General features: G+C 39.8%; 1 protein-coding gene across 4 annotated transcripts in view; it reads left to right on the top strand.

Moving 5' to 3' along the window:
* GRIK1 (glutamate ionotropic receptor kainate type subunit 1) overlaps positions 1-19,694 on the top strand; it is a 167,123-nt gene that overhangs the window by 98,048 nt on the left and 49,381 nt on the right. For all 4 annotated transcript variants that reach the window (XM_027449230.3, XM_027449232.3, XM_027449231.3 and 1 more), the window contains exons 4-7: positions 729-910; positions 10,956-11,009; positions 12,868-13,041; positions 16,343-16,486. In XM_027449230.3, coding sequence (XP_027305031.1) covers positions 729-910; positions 10,956-11,009; positions 12,868-13,041; positions 16,343-16,486 — 554 coding nt within the window. The remainder of the gene's footprint in view (positions 1-728; positions 911-10,955; positions 11,010-12,867; positions 13,042-16,342; positions 16,487-19,694) is intronic.

Here is a 19,694-nt window from a genome sequence, read left to right as displayed (position 1 = left end):
ATCATGTTCTTGTGTTTACAGATATGGAGTTAGATATCAAAGTATTTCAATTCGTTAGAAGATCTCAGACTTGCTGAGTGACCTTAAGCAAGTCATTTAATTTCACTATGTCCTCGAGCTTTTTGTCTCTAAACTGATGATAAGGGAAAAATAACGTTCCCCTCTCTAGGGTATTGCAATGTATGCTGAAATGAGGACAATGAAAGCCATATGGATGCCTATTAAGAATAATTATTGTTAAGTGGCACTCAGGTTAATCACTAGCTCAGGTTAACAACTTGTTGCTCACTTAGGGTAACATTGCCATTGGAAGCTTTTCTCCCTGTCTCTCCTCATTTGCTCATGCCTTATATTAGCCAGGAAAGATAGTAAGGTTTTCTTGTTTAATAAGGAGGTTCTTGTTTAATACTGAAATAATAATTAGCTGCCAGCAAAGAAGAATTATATTTTTTTTTTGCAATGTACGGTATCAATATTGCATCAATACAAACATATCCTAGAGTCAACAAATTCCAAATAGATTTCAGAGTGTTTAGTTGCTGAGGCAAAATGTAATCATGAAAAGGAAAATCTATAACTATATCAGTCCAAAGCTGGAAAATATGAGGTTAACAACTTATCCTTTAGATATGTGAAATATGTTAGGACTGATAAGAGACCCTTTTTAAGTGACAATAAATACTCCCTGCACATAATGGTTAGTTGTATAATTGCATATCATCTTTCAGGTCTAATTCGACTGCAAGAGCTCATCAAAGCCCCTTCTAGATACAACATTAAAATCAAAATCCGTCAGCTGCCCTCTGGGAATAAAGATGCCAGGCCTTTACTCAAGGAGATGAAGAAGGGCAAGGAGTTCTACGTGATATTTGATTGCTCACATGAAACAGCAGCAGAAATCCTTAAGCAGGTAAGGGGAAGGGAGTAAAAACACACAACACTCATTTTGTATCCTGAAAGTCATCAGCCTATCTGGTTTTCATTTTGTGGGAAACACTAAAGTTGAATCAGTTTTCAGTTCAGCCATAGACTAGTTAATATCAGGGACAGAAACTGCTAGAAAATGTGCAGCAATTTCTGAGTACTCAAGATTTCAGGGCTTCACAGAACCATAAGAACCAGCAGCCGTATTGATGTCTAAAGAGAAGCCTGTAAATATCCAGCAGAAGGAAATATGCATTTCTGTTTCATACTTCAGGTTCTGCTTGACTAGGAAGATTGTTGCATTTATTTTAGGTTGTCTTAGTTTAATCGATACAGTTTATATGCCTTCCCCCCACAAAAAAAAAAAAAAAAAAAAAAATAAAAAAAAATGAAAGAGACCCATTTGGAGTGCTTAGAGAGTGGCTCACATCAAGCTATTGCCTCTTCAGAGGCTGCACATCAAGTTCAGCACTGACTGTAACAACAGGGCATTAATCCACTGCAGAGAATAGCACAGCTCTGCATTCACATGCCCGTAACAAAGCAATATGTGGTCTACTGGCACCACCTCATTACATTTCAAACTCTGGTGCAGCAAGAAGATGGAGTGGAGACATTAACAGAGGAAAAACGTGTACTTTAGAAGAGGAAGGAGGCTATTGTTCAAGGTTTCCATAGCCCTGACCTAAATGCTAGAGCTGGATAGTCACACAAGGCAAGGACAAGCACCACAAAGCCTGATGTTAATGGGTTGGGACATTACCAGGGGCACACAAAGAGTGGTGCAAATTAGAATTTGCTGTTGTCACTTACTATATTTTTCCAGACAATCAAAGTCTAAAGCACCAGCTTCTGCAATTCATTGACCTGTAGACAATAATACCAAACAAGTAATGGGTTGGGAAGAGTGTTCCCCTTTTTTTGCTGCAGTTGTAGATTTGGATTTTTTTTTTTAATTTATTTTTTGGTTATTCTCAGTTGGTCTAATGGGAAACATTGATCACAGGAGACCATCAGGAGAAGTTCCACTGATCTAAATGCACAAGGATGCGTTGTCCCATAAAAGTTGGGACCTAACGTTTCCATCCCATGGCTGAAATATTTATATTATTTAGAGTAGCATTATGTGTCAGTGGGTAAGCCAACTTACTGGATGCATTTGTCTGCAGAGCCTGAAACCGTTGTCTCCATGCTGGAGACTCTTGGTGCTGTCAATACAGACTTGCAGGGTGGTGTCCTAAATCAGCTGAGCAACACAGCTGAGAGCAGGTACACAAGTTCCTGTGAGCTGGTGGGGTTGAACTTATTGCAGTCAGGAAAGTTGATCTGTACTATATTTTAGGGTTTTCTCCATGCAAGTTATGTATTTACAGTGAGACCAGATGTAGGCATGATGTTGGGAACATGAGGAAAGAGCAAGGGCAGGGTGTGCAATCACATAGCTGCTCTCTCACCTGATGGGGAGCACACTGCAACATGCAGCTCTATGTGAGAAGAGGGGTGGGTAGGAGAGCTGCTGTCTGGAGGCTGCTGTCTGTCCAGCTGCACTCTGCTTGCTGGAGGGCTGTCCAAAAATATTAAAACATGTCAGCAGGAACAAGCTGCTCCCAAATGCAATTTGTGGGGGAACTGACAGCATGGATTTTCAGGGATCTGCAAGAAGAAAGTGCAGATGTCTGGCACACTGCAGGAGGCACAGAGCTTCAAATGTACCAGACTGAGTGTAAAAAAATATATATATATAAAAAAATAAATAACCTTAGTGTCAAAAGAAGAAGAGGAAGTGCTAAAAGATGCACTAAGACAGGGCAAAGTGACAGAACAGTTTGTGTGGGAAATGGATCGGGGGAGACAACTGACAGGCTGCAAATACAGATAATGCTCTCCAATGCCTTAAGAGACCAGAGAAGGATGGTGAATGGCAGTGTGGAAGAAAACAGGAAAATTAAGGGAGGTACACCTGTAGGTCAAAGCTGCAGGAAAGGAAGCATCATAAATATAGGCGAGAAAGAAAAGGAAAATGTCTTGTATGAGATCCTTCTGTGGCTGCATCTAGTTGATGGCAGCAGTAACTCAGGTGTTGATATTCCTCACTGCCAAAGGCAGCTGTGAAATGCAAAGGTGTGGAGGGCTCTGAATTCATGTGTGGATCATCTGTTTGTAGGTCAGCTGCTTGAAGTACCATGGTTCATATTCTCATCCCTGCACACAGAAGCCTCTATATAAATTTACACTGAATTGCAACAATATATTAAAGAGAATACTATAGAAATTATTTTAAGAAAAATCTTTAATGTTAGCAGCAAAAAACACATACCATCATTAAATTCAGCCAATGGCTACCTAAAGCAGTCCCCAAAGCAACAATTTATTGTCTGACCACTGTATTTACGGTAATGTAGTAAATGCTTGGTAGCCCATACAGAAGATATATTAGGGTGGTGTAAGCGTGTAGCCGGTGGGGGTGGGAATGATATTTCACAGATTAAAACTGCAGCAGGGTCACACTGGCATGTGGCCCCCATCACTTATGAAATGCAAGGTTCCTTCATCCTGCTCACCCTCCAAGTCTGCCCAGGTTCACCCCAGAGGAGTCTGCACAAGGGTTTGTACCTCCCACCTCCAAGCCCAAGGGTGTCCCTTCATTACTAGCTTTGGCTCCGTCTCCTTTGAGCACCCCCCACCTCAGGCAGGCAGCATCTCTCACCTCCTCCAAGCCTCACCTAGGCTGGGTAAGAGGCAAAAGGCCACCTCTTCCCTGCCTCCAAGCTACAACTCAGCACCAGTGGCTCTCCAAGGAGGGGCTGCTTACACCAGTGTGTGGGGGACACCAGCTGTGGCACAGCTTTTTTGCTGGGACAGGGGGGCAAGGGATACCCACAGGCTCTTTCTGGGACTGAAAGGATTAGCATATCAGAAATTTATGTCCTGAAAGTGTCAGCTTATGGAGCTGTGTTTGGCAGCATGGAGCTGCCTGGACTGGTTGCGTTACCAGGTTTGGGACATGGGGAGGTGACCTCTTCACTTGCCTCCTTTGAGTTTTGTTTACAAACCAGCACAAAAGACAGATTTCTTCTCTTAAATAGGACTATGTTTTGCTTATTTATAGCTTCAACTAAAATGCCATCGAACCACTCTTCTTCCTTGTGCACAAGAACAGGAGAATCAATAACCTAATTTAAACAAAATACAAAGCCTGCAAGACGCTGAATAACCTATTCCCTAATCTCACACATTTTCCCTTCTCTCTGACATGCTGCAGAGAGCCCAGCCTTTCACAGTCCCTGACCAGGTTAATGAGACCTGGCCCTTCCATCATCCACATCTGGAAGGAGTAAACAGAAATTGTGGTTATTAATTACTGACTTTTCCAATCGTTACTCCAATCTTTTTTTTTTTTTTTTTTTTTTTTTTTTTTCTATATTCCTTCCTGAGGGCTGGTAACTTTGTGTGGCTGGTGTATGGTGGCTAAAGGAGGTTTCCATCTCTGTTGCTGGTGCCAGGTAGACAGGTAACCTCCCAAACCAGCACATCTGCTGCCCAAAATGACCCATGCCACAGGCATCAGGGTATCTGAAATTACTTGAGCCAAAACATTACACCAGCAGAGTTTTCAAACAAGATGCACTGCACCAGCAGAGCTGATGGAAAAAGTTTTAGCTGGTCTGTCACTCCCATAGCCTATTTGAAAATATTGGTTACTGGAGCTTTAAAATTCATAAAGATTGAACAAATGTTCTGACAAGCAGCAAGATCTAGTAGGGAGTCAGGTGCTGAAAGCAGGAGCTAAGTGCAGCTGAGGTTTCTAAAGGTAGAATTGTGATCTCCAAAGACCCAGCTCAGGATCTGCTCAAGCTCTGTAGGAGCCACCCAGGTTGTTTAATACTGTGCCTATCTTGCCCTTCTGCAAGGGTGCATAGCATCTCCTGTCTTTCCAAGCTCCATAACAGACATCCCTGAGAGCATGAGGTAATAAGGCACCTTCCAAATATGCCTAAGACCAACAGGACTGAATCAATTATATGAGGAATTTAGAAACACTTTTTTTTTTTTAGGGAAAAACATGGTGTTTACAACACTCACCTGAAATATTCTGTGGACAGAGATATAGTGCTGGTCTAGACTAGGTAAGCAATCGCACAAGTCAGTTAATTCTAGTTATTGCAAACAGCGATCTGTTTGGGGTGCAAATCTTCCAATATGTTCTGCACTTACTGTATCTTTTTTTTCTCGATTTTGTCTTTTTGTATCAGGAACTTTGTTCAAGAGGTTAAGTTGTTAGGGTTAACCTTCAATTTACTCTTATAACGCACCAATAGTTGGCATAGATTTTACTGTTAGGCAAACTCACATCTCATAAATTATGTTGCTACTAGCCTTAAATTATCTACTCCTTCCTCCACACCTTTAAAATAAATTTTATAAAACGTAAAGCATATTTAATCAGGTTTAAGACACTCATAAAACATTTTATAAAGACTTCTGTGTTCACTTTCTCTACGTGACAAAGAGCAAAATAACTAATGTGGTTCCTACAGAAGTGCAAAAACTTTGTCACCATTGTACACATTCTAAGTAAAATAACTGTGAGAATATAAAATTTCAGTTCCAAAGTATTCTCCTTCCATTAGCTTGTCAGAGAGGCTGAAGCCTACTATCTGCTATGAAAAGGCAGGATTATTCTGTTCTCACTGCTGCTGAAGAAATACTTGTGGCAGATCCTCCCAGGTGACCCCCACACCCCAGTGTGAGAAGCAGAGATATTCATCTCACTGGTTCTCCTCTCTCTCTCATCATAACTCTGCTTTTCTGAATCTTCTGTTTCTCTGTTCTTGTTAGCCATGCTATCAAACTATTTGCAGTACCACCACCCATACTTCTTGCACATGTAGTTCTTTGCTGCCTTGGAAACTTCAGTGGATGGTGCAAATTCAAGTGAACTTTCAAAGTGATGGGGTGTTTTCAGTCTGTACTGTGAGACTATGACCACACCAGAGCTTCAAAGACAATGTCACTGCCCAACCTCTCTGGGATCTCTTCAGGAAGCATAAGGAGCCAGCTACAGCTTTTTGGGCCCCTGGGCCAATGCTTTCACTCCGTCCTATTTCTATGGGCCTTTTTTACACCTGGACTCCAATACTGGGAAACAGAATCACAGAATCACACAGAATTTCTAGGTTGGAAGAGACCTCAAGATCATCGAGTCCAACCTCTGACCTAACGCTAACAGTCCCCACTAAACCAATTTCCTAAGCTCTTCATCTAAATGTCTTTTAAAGACTTCCAGGGATGGTGACTCCACCACTTCCCTGGGCAGCCCATTCCAATGTCTAACAACCCTTTCGGTAAAGAAGTTCTTCCTAAGATCCAACCTAAAACTCCCCTGGCGTAACTTAAGCCCATTCCCCCTCATCCTGTCACCAGTCACGTGGGAGAACAGGCCAACCCCCACCTCGCTACAGCCTCCTTTGAGGTACCTGTAGAGAGCGATAAGGTCGCCCCTGAGCCTCCTCTTCTCCAGGCTGAACAAGCCCAGCTCCCTCAGCCGCTCCTTGTAGGACTTGTTCTCCAGGCCCCTCACCAGCTTCGTCGCCCTTCTCTGGACCCACTCAAGCACCTCCATGTCCTTCTTGTAGCGAGGGGCCCAAAACTGAACACAGTACTCGAGGTGAAACTCGTCATGTTTCTTGACATGACTCATGTCCATGTTGGAGGAACTTTTTACCACTTCAAGCTGGATTGATGCTGTGGATGTGTGACATAGGTTACATGGAAGGTTTCCAGTCAGGAACGATTAAAGCTGCCTGCATGAAGTCCAGGAAAGCACAGTAAGCACAGTGCTTTTATGTTGAACATTTTAGAGGCTAGGAGGCAGAGGGACTTTATTCATCATGGCATATCTTGCTGATCCTAGAACATAATGGTGGTACTAATTAATTGGATAATGAAATGCATTCATTTAATGTTCATGAAATTGAATAATAGCATGAGTGAGGAAAATGCTAAGTGAAAGTAAGTGAAGTATCTGATGCGGTTCCATTAGTCTGGTTACAGCCCTCCTTGAAGGAAGACTGAGACTAGCTCTAAATGAGGAGATTTTTTTTTTATTATTTTTTTTTCCACAATACGAATGAACAGAGGTTAGAGCTGAGATATAATGCAAGCCAAGAACAAGGAACCCAAAGAAATTTACAGACATATGAGATTATATTTTGATACAGCCTCTGTCCACTTGACATATATATTTTGATCATTGATGCTTGTTCAGATTCACACTGTAGTTCATGAACTACAGCTAAAAGCACAGGTCTGCTACACATAAGTGCAAACACCCTATTTGAAATGGATAGTTAGAGATGGAAGTCTCTTTATCTCATTTACCACAATAACCCATATCTGGGTTTGGCTAAAGAACAGATTTTATACAGGACTGGATGGGAAGGAGATCTGCAAGGAGAATGCAGAGTATTTTATCCTGGTTTCACTAATTTACATTCAGCTAAGTTCCACAGCAAGTAAAAGCTGTTATTATTTAAATAGGACATTTATATCAGATGCATAATTATTTAACTAATTGCACACAATGTTATTTAAATAGGAATATGTAATGAAATTCCATTCTAGTTTCTTATGGACAGCTATATACACAAAACCGAATCTCGTTGCCTTCGCTTGTATCTTCTGGGCTGTTCTCATTTTCTGCAGTGGGGAGGGCGCTTGCTCTATGGGAAGAGCCTGTGCAGCTGCTTTGCCAGGTTATTCAGGTGTCCCAATCTGAAAGCTCCTACCATGCTTTTACTATTGTCTGTCTCTTGGTAGTTCCTGGAATCTGCAGCCCCTGTATCTGCTGTGTTGCAGAGAGCAGGAAATCAGTCCTTGCTGCTGAGAGCACACAAGTGCAACTTTTCTAATTACACTAATGGGAGCATCCGAGTCATTAAGGCACTGCTTTGTGGTCTTCAGCACAATAGCCAACATTCCTCTCACTGTTGCTTTAACTTGCCTCCATTTTCTGTCTTCCTAATACCATCTTTTAGAGTGGGCATTCGATACTATTATAAAATCCATCCATTCACTGGAAATTTTACTTAGCAACAATGCTACCCTAGAAGAGAAATAAATTATTATTGCAAATCCTTTCATATCTGTGAATAAAAAGCACCCTATTTAGGTCAATCTACAAATCTAATTCGCAAGTCACAGAAAAATGCTATGTACCTGTTAACTAATTATCATTGTTAACAAGTGTTAGAGGGGAAGACAACCAGTGAAGCTTGTTCATGTGACCAGTGCTAAATGAGAGGCCAGAGATCAGTGGCAAATCAGAGGCCAGCCTGGGACAGATCCAGCATCAGTGCTGATTCCTTAGCCAGAAAAGGACATTATTATTGCATGTGTGCCACTTATGAGCTTCCTTCCAGCTATCTGTAGCTTCACATCCTAATTGAGTCATTATTAATACAGAAAGTACAAAAATGACATGTTGGTTAAGCTTTTCTGGGTGGTTGCAATACTTTCTTTGGAAGGGAGATCTTCAGCAAGCTTCTCTCACAGCACTCTTGGTGTCAGGTCCATGCCAAATCTAGGACACCCTTCCACCACTGGTCATTGTGAACCTGCATTTTGGTTATGGCAGATAACATTGCTGGTCAAATCCCATTTTTCACATGCAATTGCTGCAATTGCCCTTGTTTTTCAAGTGTTCTGGTTCTGTTTTGTTTTCAAATACAGTTCTGTAGCATGACTTTTGAAGTCATTATTATTCACAGGCATGTGTATGTGTCCTGCCAGCTCAGTTTATCGTGTATTATTTGGGAATCAATACTTTCAAAAAATGTTTTAATCAGAAATGTGTTCAGGAGACAAACACTTCTCTCTCTCAGGCTATTGCCCTTGGCTGTATGGGGAAAGTAATAACTGGGCTACCTTGCATTAACTAGCTGCATACCCAGGAGCAGTGTAGCTGCAGCAGCACAAGCTAAGTAATGCTTCCCCCCCACCCACCCCGCTACACACTTTATAATCTTTCTAGCTAATATGTACTTCTAGTTAACTTAAAATTGTATTTTAAGGCATTATATCACTTGGCATTGTCCTGGTCCTCTGTTGTCTTACTATTTCTACACAGGCAGATTGGAGATTACACATTCTGATAACAGAAATGCAATGACTTGATTTCAGATTTTGTATCTCAGGCTAGAATTAAAACTCTAATGAATCAATAATTTAAATCTGTGTATTTGTATCCTTCCTTGTCCCATTTATTAATATAATCTAGCTTTCATAATAATGTAGCACCATGAACTAACTATGAACTTCCTGTAGAGGACCAGCTAAATTTGGGCATCCAGAGGTTTACCTGGGTTCAAACCACACGTGAATCATTATTAGTGAGTGGCTGCTCTGTGCCCCATATGAAGTAATTGGGTTATTTCAGTACAGTTTCAGCTAAAAAGAAACCTGCATCATAAAAATCCTTCCTGACACCTCCTTCCCACAGCAGGGACTGTAGTCACAGAAATCCAGCTGCTTCAGGGAACAGAACTGAGTCCAGTCAAATCAGCTGGGAAACACAGCATGCAGAAGTTTACGTTGATGCTGCTATATATCATTTTCTGTGCATAAATAGGGAAGGAACATCACTCTTCATGATTGCTAGAGTGCTCATTTTTACAGGTAATAAAATAACTCTAAGAAATGGAAGAGAAGAGGATTATTAAAATAAGAAATAAAAAAGGCAATTTTGACATGTAAATTCAATGGAGTGTTTCAATAAAATACTTGCCTTCTGGCTTGATTTTTAGTGGCTGGAAATGGATTAGTTGTTTGTGATTAACACTGATTATTATCTTCTGCAGCTTAGAAGGTTCAGGTTCTTTCCTTTCTTTATGTAAGGAATTTCCATACACAATCACGCAACTGATTTTCAGAGGCAAAGAATATTGGCAAGCCAAATCATATTATTTTCCCCTGTCTTTCAAGTAGCTATTCAGGCACTGCTGAAAGTGTTCTAAAACACTATTAATAGTACATGCTTACTTTACTCTGATCCAGACTGAATAACACTTAACCTTTGCCCGTGTTTCTGTCACGACAATGAATTTACCACTAGTTTCCTAGCTCACAGTTGTTCCTCCACTTCACACAATCCCAGAGAGGGCAAAATGTTTGCGTCACAGTAACAACATGCATGGATGTGGTGATAAGATAGGTGATGCTGTGCTGGAGCTGTAGGGCATCCCCGTACATGTGATCAGGGGTATCTTATGTAAGCATTTTCAACAATTTTTGGAGAAGAGCTGGAGCAAAAACATATCCCCGTAGAACTTTCCTTAAAGCACCACTGCAATGTGAGGGCTGGGAAGAAAGTCTTCCTCCTTTTCTGCCCAGTGTCGTCAGTCAGTTTGCATTTAAATGGCATCCTTGCCACAGAAACACCACCTTACCTTGCAGAGGTAGATGTCTTAAAAACATCTGACTCTGGAAAATTATTCCGGAACCAAAATCCGTTCCTACTAGCTATTTTGACAACTTCCCGCAGACCTGAATTCCCCAGGTGAAACAAAAGGCATTTAAAGAAGTTTTCTTCTTTTCTTTGTTTCTGGTTTACTTCAGTGAGCACTCACCAAGTGTCTTGTTCTCACATGGTAATGTAGAATAAAAATAATGCATCTAAGCACTTTTTCCTATAAATTCCATTGTCTGCTAGTAAATTTCCTTTTAACACTTCTAAACTGCAGACTAAAGAATTTCACTTTTAAAAAATCAGCTCCTCATTATCGCCAGTCATTTTTCTTGTCCTAGAAGTTTTGCAATCTTTAATCTCTTTCCTGAGTAGAGGTGATAAAAACATCATTTACATACAAATATGTTATTTTTTGCTCCTGAAGAAAAATGTAGATTTTATTGTAATCAAGCTTTTATAACCTGTAATGTATTGTTCCAGATTAATCCGTGCTTTTCAAAAGACAGTGGAGTATACTGAAAGCGTCTAGTGTAAAGTACACTCAATTTTTAATCTCTTTCAACAGATTCTCTCCATGGGAATGATGACTGAATACTACCACTACTTTTTTACAACACTGGTAAGAAACACTGGAGATTTGGGAGTGAAATTTCGATGTTGCAGAAAGGCCAAGTAAACCCTTTCCCTCGGTGTATTTTACTGCAATTACTCAAGGAATCCCCTGGAGAATGAGTACTAACACTCCTTAGTATACCAGGAGTCACGAGTTTAAGGTTTTGTGGTGGTGCTGAGATCAAGACTTCTGCAGGCAGTGGGGTATAGTCCCCGTCCTGCACAGTATGTGAGCTTGCCCTTCAGTCTCTCTCTACCTAGCTTAAAAAGCATCACCTAATTATTAGCTAGTTGAAGACCACCACAGTCTATTGCATTGACCCTGTCCCTCCAAGCTATTTTTGTTGAGTACAATGTAAAAAGAAGACTGTAATTCAGGGGTTAAGATGTGTACTTTGTCTTAGCACATGTTGGACAAGCACAGGTAATAGCTAAAATGTTTACTCATATATATAGAAGACAAACAAACAAACAAACAAACAAACAAACAAAAAAAATCCTATATTTATAATCTCACTTGGGAAATATGATAAGAAAATAAAAACATTAATTTTTATTTTACAGTAAAAATCTATGGATATTCATTTCAGACACATTATTCCTACATTTTACCATACATACCACATATAACAATCCGTGTTTAAGATCTATTCGCATGACAGACTAGAAAGACAGCCAAGAGCCAATATTACTAGAACAATCCTAGACATTTGGATTATGTCAGTTCATGTGCATCAGATTAATCTTTATTTCCATTCCATATAAAATTTTATGTGGAAGTGAAAATTTATTCTGAATCCACGAATCAATTCATTAGTCAGAAAAGACTCTCAAACTGTTTGGAATTTGAAGTAGTAGTTTGCAATAGCACTCTTCTGAGCCCATTTTAACACCAAGAAAAATGTGAAAATTTAGTGTTTAATGTGGATCATACTGTTTTATACAATAGCAATGAATCTACCATATAATGGTGACCAAGAAAAACAGTATACAGAAGGTAGCATGGAGCATACATTAGAACAAGCAGTAAGCAGCATTGGTGGTATCTCAGCATTGTGGTATTGTAAATGCTGACATTTTCATGGCTACTGTGGTATTAAACCATGACCACCACATTTGTCATTTTACTAGCTTGCCGGGATCAACAAAAAGTTGTTTTGAAAAACCAGCCTTCAGGCTTTGAAAAGCAGTTAGCATCTTCCCACTGCTTGATAAATCTAGCAGCAGAACGCGCCACACAATTATGCCATTTAGAATATCCATTATTTCCCAGCCCTGTAAACACCAAGCACTGCAGTGCACGGAGTTACTGCGCACTGGCCTGACACGTCCATTAGGCATATTGGCAGCGAGTCACCTGAAGCAGGCAAGGCAGGAGAAAAATGGGGTTCATAAGCAGAAAAAGTGTATTGCTCTCGACATCTCTCGGAATTTTCCTTCCCCAAGTTGAGAAATAAGCTTGACGTTGGCCAACTAATTCCTCGTGTTGGTTTGACAGAGCTGTAGTGCTGCTGGAGGACTGTTATAAATTAAAATTAGATAGTGTTGTGCGGGTTGGTTGCAAAATAACGTTGTTGTGGGGGACTGATTTTTACATTCCAACAAAGCAGATATGTGGTTTGTCATAAATTTCACACAGCTTTGGTTTATTCAGATTTATAACTGAAGCAGTCGTGACTAGGTTTTGAGGGCAAGCAGAGAGTTCACATGAGGAAAAACAAACAAAAAAAAAACACAGAACACTTAAGCGCACTTAAGCTTTGGATTGAAAAATCAAATACAGTTTTGGCCTAATTGTACCTTCCAAACATCTTGCTTTAAAAATGCTACATCTGGTTTTGTTTGTTTTCTTAATGATGATTTAGGATCTATTTGCATTAGACCTGGAACCCTACAGATACAGTGGAGTAAATATGACAGGGTTTCGTCTGCTCAACATTGAGAATCCCCAGGTTTCATCAGTCATTGAGAAATGGTCAATGGAGCGTCTGCAGGCACCACCAAAACCAGAGACTGGACTGCTTGATGGCATGATGACAGTAAGTGAATGACTGCTATGACGCAGTGATGTCTACAGCACATTTTACAACTCTATACTAGCGGAGGTGAACCAATTCCACCAGCATTTCCATTCATAAAGCAAATGTTGGAAAACAGAATCTCCAAAACAGATTCCTTCTCCTGTGATTCTACACAAGAATGCATTTGCCTCATTAACCACTGTTGTACTTTCCCATGTGACAAGCCACTGCTGGGAAGCTCTGGGGATGAATAACAGTTCTCCATCACAGTGCCATCCAGCTTACACCGTTCATCTTTTTGTTGTTGAATGTATATACTGCTGCCTCATTTCTCCATTAATGTTCTGGATGGAGTATAGAACATAACAGGAAATAAAAACTTTCAGAGCAGGTATAGGATTTATGACCTGCAGGGAAAGATATTGTACATGTGGACAGTTAATAGCATTTCTAAATTGGAAAAGTGCCCTTTCCCTTCATTTCATCATCTACAGCAACTCTGGCTTTTAAGATATAATTTAAGGATAAATGGAAGGTATCATCAAGCCAGGAAATCAGGATTTCCTGCCTACCACCCCCCCATGAACCAAAGGAGAGAATAGGAACAATTGCACAGACTGTGTGACTCCATTTGGGTTTGTGGGGTAAAGGGTTGCCATCTTTTTGCAGTATAAGATAATGTGTCTTGTATACTGGATGGTGTTAGAGGTGATACGAAGTAGACTTTATTGCAGATGATTGCAGAGGAAATTCTGAAGCGTCCTGACATCCTGAAGAGAAATGCATTATGTGTGCTATCTAGCATTTCAAAAAAAAAAAAAAAAGAAAAAAAAGAAAAAAAAAAAAAAAGAGCTTTTTTCAGTTTTCAGGGGAGAAAAGTTTCTCTGGGAGCTTCTGATGTAAATAGACAAGACATGAAAGAGTAGGTATTCACATCTAGCTATTCACCTACATTCACCTAGCTATAAAACTAGGATTTTAGGAAAAACGAAGTCCTTGCTAGAGTCTTAAACCTTCCTTTTCATCTCTATAATACTTTAGTGTCCTTGATGCTCTGAAACAGCAGGAATACCAAGGAAAGCATGCTCCTCGTTGGATGTGATCATTTAAATATTCATAGCAAGTTCTGCTTATTCAGTTTGATGGAGAGCTGCAGTACTGCTATATTTCATTAGACAGTAAGGCTATGACAAGCTGCACATTATAAGATCAGGATTACATGTCCTATTGTTATTTCAGGATTTCTTCTTTCAGGCTCATGCTATATTTTTTACCCTGATCTGAGCTTGTGGGAGGTCAGCAGAGCATGACCAAGGCAGTCTTGAGTTCATGTCCCACTTTATGCACAAATTACACACATAGGCATAGTTGTTCTAAGACCTTAGAATTTCTTTGCAATAATTTAAACAGAATATCAAAATCAGAAAGACAAATTCCAGGACTATCTCTTAGTGCCTTTCTTCTTAAGCAGAATCACAGGTGTCAACATATAGACACTTTGCTTCAGAAAATGGGGTGACCTTTTTTTCCTCAATGCTACCCCAAGCCCTAAAACATAACAAGAATGAGAGCAGAAACAAATGAGTGCAGGAGGTAATATAACCTAACCTCTCAGTTGCTGCATGGCAGGATGGATAACTAACAAGTTGCATGAGATTCCAACTGCCAGCCCTGGCAGTGCTGCCCAACATACCAACCATGCAGGATGCACCATGTCATCAAGTAAAAGCAATGGTGGTCCCAGGTGGTAATGCAAAGTGAGGTATGCATGGAAACATTTTCAGCAAGCATCTCCAGATCCACTCAAATCTGACCCCTAGGACTTGGACACAGACCATCACTCATGTAATATTCAATCCTGAATGGACAACTCTCCCATCAAACAAAAAGAAAATGATCGCAAGTCCACTGGCATTAATCAAAAACTTCCCACTGACATGGAGGGATTTTGGATCAGGCCTTTAGTCACTGGGTCTGTTTGCAACAAATATCTGTTTAAAGATTCTTGACGCTGAGAACAGTTGTTGCTGTCTCTTCCTTCTTGCCTCGTCATTTATAAGATTTTCAATTAGCGTGGGTTGTGGGAGCATTGTTCCAGGCAGATTCTGATGGGTGTTTCAAGAGTGATTCCTCATCTGCAGTACATTAAGATTAGTTGATAAATTCAGATCACATTTGATTGCCAGCAAAATCTTCCAATGCTGATAAGACTGATGCTGTCGTAATGTACTTAGGTAAATGAAACAGACAAAGAATCAAATCTATTAATTTCCCATGGGAATTGCACGGGAAAGGAATAAAAATGGATGAGCTTTGCAGTTCATATAAATGAGGCCAGTTTTTCTCATCTCCAGTTACTGCCTTTTTTTAAGATCCTTCCTTAATTATTCATTAGCTTTTCAAGAAATGTAAGCACTTCTTTTTTACAATCCCTGTGCATTAAGTGAAACACAGACATTCCCACCTCACACACCAGAGCACTGAAATGCAATGCAGGTGAAGGTGAGATTTTTCTAAAACTTCCCAGTGACAAAGGCTGATAAGGTGAGTGATATTAGACTGAGGCTTACTGGGCATTATTTTAAACCACTAAAACCATTCTCAAAACAAAACAAAACTAAATGTAACAAGCATCTGGTTACTGTAGTAATATTTTGGTATCTTAGGAGTATTTTCATCTGCCCTGTCTTAGACAACTATAAGTTAGATGTAGAAGTTCAACTTTATTACCAAGGCACATCAAAATGACAAGTCACTTCCCTCTAAGGTGGCATGCCAGGTGTGGCAGGGGAATTGCTATGGCCAAAGCTCAGTAGAGACATTTCACCCATTTGTGCCAAAAGCTGGGATCCCTGAGGGCAGTACACACTTAGAAATGATAGATACCTTTGGGATGCTTGGTGGGACTGATTTTCCTGGAAAGCTGGGACCTGGGCTATGTATCACCTTAGGCTTGTTAAAACTGCTCTCCATGACACACAGCTACCTGCAAGCTCCTTCCTGTGTTTTCCTCCCTGTGTACATCTGGAAATACTCACAAATGAGCTGCAAAAGCAAAAACCAAACAGCCAACCAAAAAAAAACCAAAACAAACAAAAAAATCACTATGTTTTCTTATAGCTCAGATTTCCATGGAGCGCCCAGGAAGGAAACAAGGAAACAGAGACCTCTTCCATACTAGCAGCTCAGGAGAATGGTTGTCAGTAGAGAAAAGCAGGGACTGGACACAAAGATGAACTTTAAATAAACACTTTCTGTTGTGTATGGGTTTTTGTTTGTTTGTTTGTTTGTGTTTTTATTTTTTTTTCTCTTCACACAGACTGAAGCAGCTCTGATGTATGACGCTGTTTACATGGTAGCAGTGGCCTCCCAGCGTGCCTCCCAAATGACTGTCAGCTCCCTGCAGTGTCACAGACACAAGCCGTGGCGTTTTGGACCCAGATTCATGAATCTGATAAAAGAGGCAAGTGTAGACCATCTGCTTATGGACAGCATAATCCTTCCTCTGTTCTTTAACCACACTGGCTTGTGTTATTGCTCCTGTGCCTTTGTCATATGCTGTCCTCTGATTTCTGGCATCCAGAAACTCAATTCTTCTTGACCTTCCTAGCAGAGAAATGTTGACTTACAGACACAAGGTTGTGACCTGAATTTTAGTGGCAATTCTACCTGGTCTTTCAAAAAAAAAAAAAAAAAAAGTTACTAAACCATAGGATGATAAAATCTCAGACTAATACGACATAAGAGTTCACATGGATTTTGCTTGGTTAATGTTTATTATGGATGTCTAACTTCTAAAACTAACAACAAGCATTCTAGAAAGTGAAAGAAAAGTGAGTTGGTTCATCACTTAAGCCTGGCTGTTTTGCAGATTGTTTGAGCAGTACACCCAATAACACAATATCCAGTCTTTATTGTGAGTCTTAAATGCAAACTTTTCCTTTAGAGCACAGTGTAGAAATGAAAATGAGAAATTACGTGAAGTTTCCTAGATCTATTTTTAATCTTTCACCTTAGTTTTTGTCCATGACAATGGGATTCCTGTCAAAGCCAAGTTCATTACCATGTGGGTAGGTAGAACAGGTCCTGTTGGCACAAGGTAATATGTCAGGACATATGACCGAGTCCAGGAATATTTTTGGAATGATCTGAAAGGTGGGACATGTGGCAGTTACAGAATATGTAGAAGAACTGCTGTAATTTTCTCCAAAACCAAGAAAGCATTTTAGAATTGCCATAGGCAGGCTACAATGTAGGGATTCACCTACACAGAAAGCAGTGAAACCTACTGACACAGCACTCTCCACACACAGTTTTATGGATTTTAAGTTTTACTTGTAAGCTTCCCTTCTTGAAAGTACAAAAAAAAAAAAAAAAAAAGGAAAAAAAAGTGTCACCCCAGTGCTCAGACATCTGACTTAAGAATTAAGGAAACTGAAATACTTCCCAGCCTGTGACACAGATCGAGGGAACAGTCACAGGAGACAGCACCGGTAAACCTCATTCTCTCACACTGATCTCAGCCATGCCATATGCAGATGACTGTAAGCAAGAGCAGAAGATGAGAAAAAGATCTCAGAGATCTCAAAGATCTCACTTCTCTTTCCCTTCCTCCCTCCTCTATGATTTGATCTAAGCAGCAACCTTTGTTCTTTTACTAAATCACAAGCTAAATGAGTTAGCAGTGTTATTCATACAATTTCTGATACATTAAAAAAAAAATAAATTTACAATCAAATTGAAAATCAGCAAAAGACTTTGTAAACAGTGAATGCACCTGTATATTTCTACAGTGGTGTCATACCTATTTTGGGTGATGTTGAAAATATAGTGCAAAGGTCCTGAATCCTAAGCCAGAAGTACTTTGACCAAAAACACTGGACGTATCTCAGTAGATGCAATTCAAAGCTTAATGTTAAACAGTTATACAGTTCACATTTATCATGTACAGCTGGCTTCTCTTGCATGGAGTGAGATGTGTAAGCTAATTAGTGATTGTTGTGAAGATAGTGTCTTTCATGGTCAGTAAAACACTGATTTAAACACTCGAAGGGTCTTATCTTCCTGTTTCTGTTCTAGCCCAGAAGATGGTTATTAAAATTACATGATAAGGTTTAATAAGACAATATTACATTTCCCTTAAAGGCTATAACAGGTGTTGAAAACTAAATAGCAAATGCAATTATATGTTCCTAGTTCATGTCAGGATATGGTTTGCTCAACAAGGAGGGATGAACTATATAAATTAGGAATCAAGTGAGTAGGCATGGAGAAAAACATCATGCAGGTGGAAGGGTGGTTTGGGCCCACATAAATACAAGTTATGTGGCACTGACAATAGTTTAAGCCATTTTGCAGACTGGCCTAAAATGTTCAATGCCACAGTCCCAGTAAATAATATTCAGACAACGAAGTTGCATGCAAGGAGTAGCTCAGGAGTGAGAGCTTAGCAAGAACTTCAATGGCTCCCTAGTGTGATTTGTTTTTGGTTTTTTTTTTGTTTGTTTCATTATGACTTGGTGGTGATAAGCACTGCAGTCATCCCATTTGCTTTATGATCCCATGCTATGAAATGCTAGGCTGATGGTAACAGAGAGGACACAAGCAGAAAATAAGGTGGAAAGAATCTGCCTTATATGAGCTGATAAGATGCTTCTCTCTTCACTGCCCAGATGACAAATTAAATTTTTTATGTTGTTACTGTCCTATTGGGTAATCAAAACACAAGTCATACCCAGTCTTCAGGTACACAAGTTATCTTCTTCCAGAAAGCAGTAGGAAAGTGGATATCCTAGGGCAAAATATCTTCTTCTGATTGGTGTTGGTTGGAATGTATGCCCATTGGAGTCCATTTCTGAATTTTCAGAGTACATAAAATTAAAAAATCTGATAATTTAATGTGATAATAGTCTTCTCTTAGCCTTAAGACTTCAGGCAAGTATACCAGGCAAGAGTAGTATCAGAACCACTGCCTGTTTTCCCTAATGACCAAGACTTGCAGTGCTACTAGTAGGACTACAAGAGACAAGCACTAGAAAAAAATGTTTGAAACTACAGGATAATCAATTACAGTGACAAAAAGAGTATTCTTCTACTCTTTAAAGGTAGCTCTATGAGCTAATGATGATTGTAGGAAAAATTTGGAAAATTGCATGGAAAAGTAAGCCTGCCCAAAGTCACCCAGCCCTGAGGATGGCTTTGAGGTCAGAGAGGTCATCAGCTAGTTCCCATGAAGGAGGCTGTTATACATAAAATACACTGTCTGGGATCAAGACTGTTCTACAATAGCTCATGAAGATCTATTTAATGAAAAATAAATCCTTGTCAGAAGCTTGTCTCCCTCAGTGACCTACTGTCATTGATATATATGTATGATATTTTAATATTTTAGCCCTTGTGGAAGTGTTTGCACAGAGTACCATCTTTTGCAAGCCCAGAAAGAAAAATGAGGTTATTCTCTTTTCATGGAGGGAAGAAACCGAGCAAGCATGATTCCACCTTTCCTAAGCGACCATGTGTGTAAACATGAAACAGGTGTTCATAATTAAATGATCAGTTCCCCTTTAAATCATGAGATAAGCTCCAGAATAACAACTGCCAATTGATTTTTATTCAGTTATCATGTAAACTAACGTGCATTCCCTTCACTCAAATCCAGTAACAATTACAAG

This window comes from Anas platyrhynchos, chromosome 1, assembly GCF_047663525.1.
Source record: "Anas platyrhynchos isolate ZD024472 breed Pekin duck chromosome 1, IASCAAS_PekinDuck_T2T, whole genome shotgun sequence".
Taxonomy (NCBI): Eukaryota; Metazoa; Chordata; class Aves; order Anseriformes; family Anatidae; genus Anas; species Anas platyrhynchos.
This window is presented reverse-complemented; position numbering and strand designations above follow the sequence as displayed.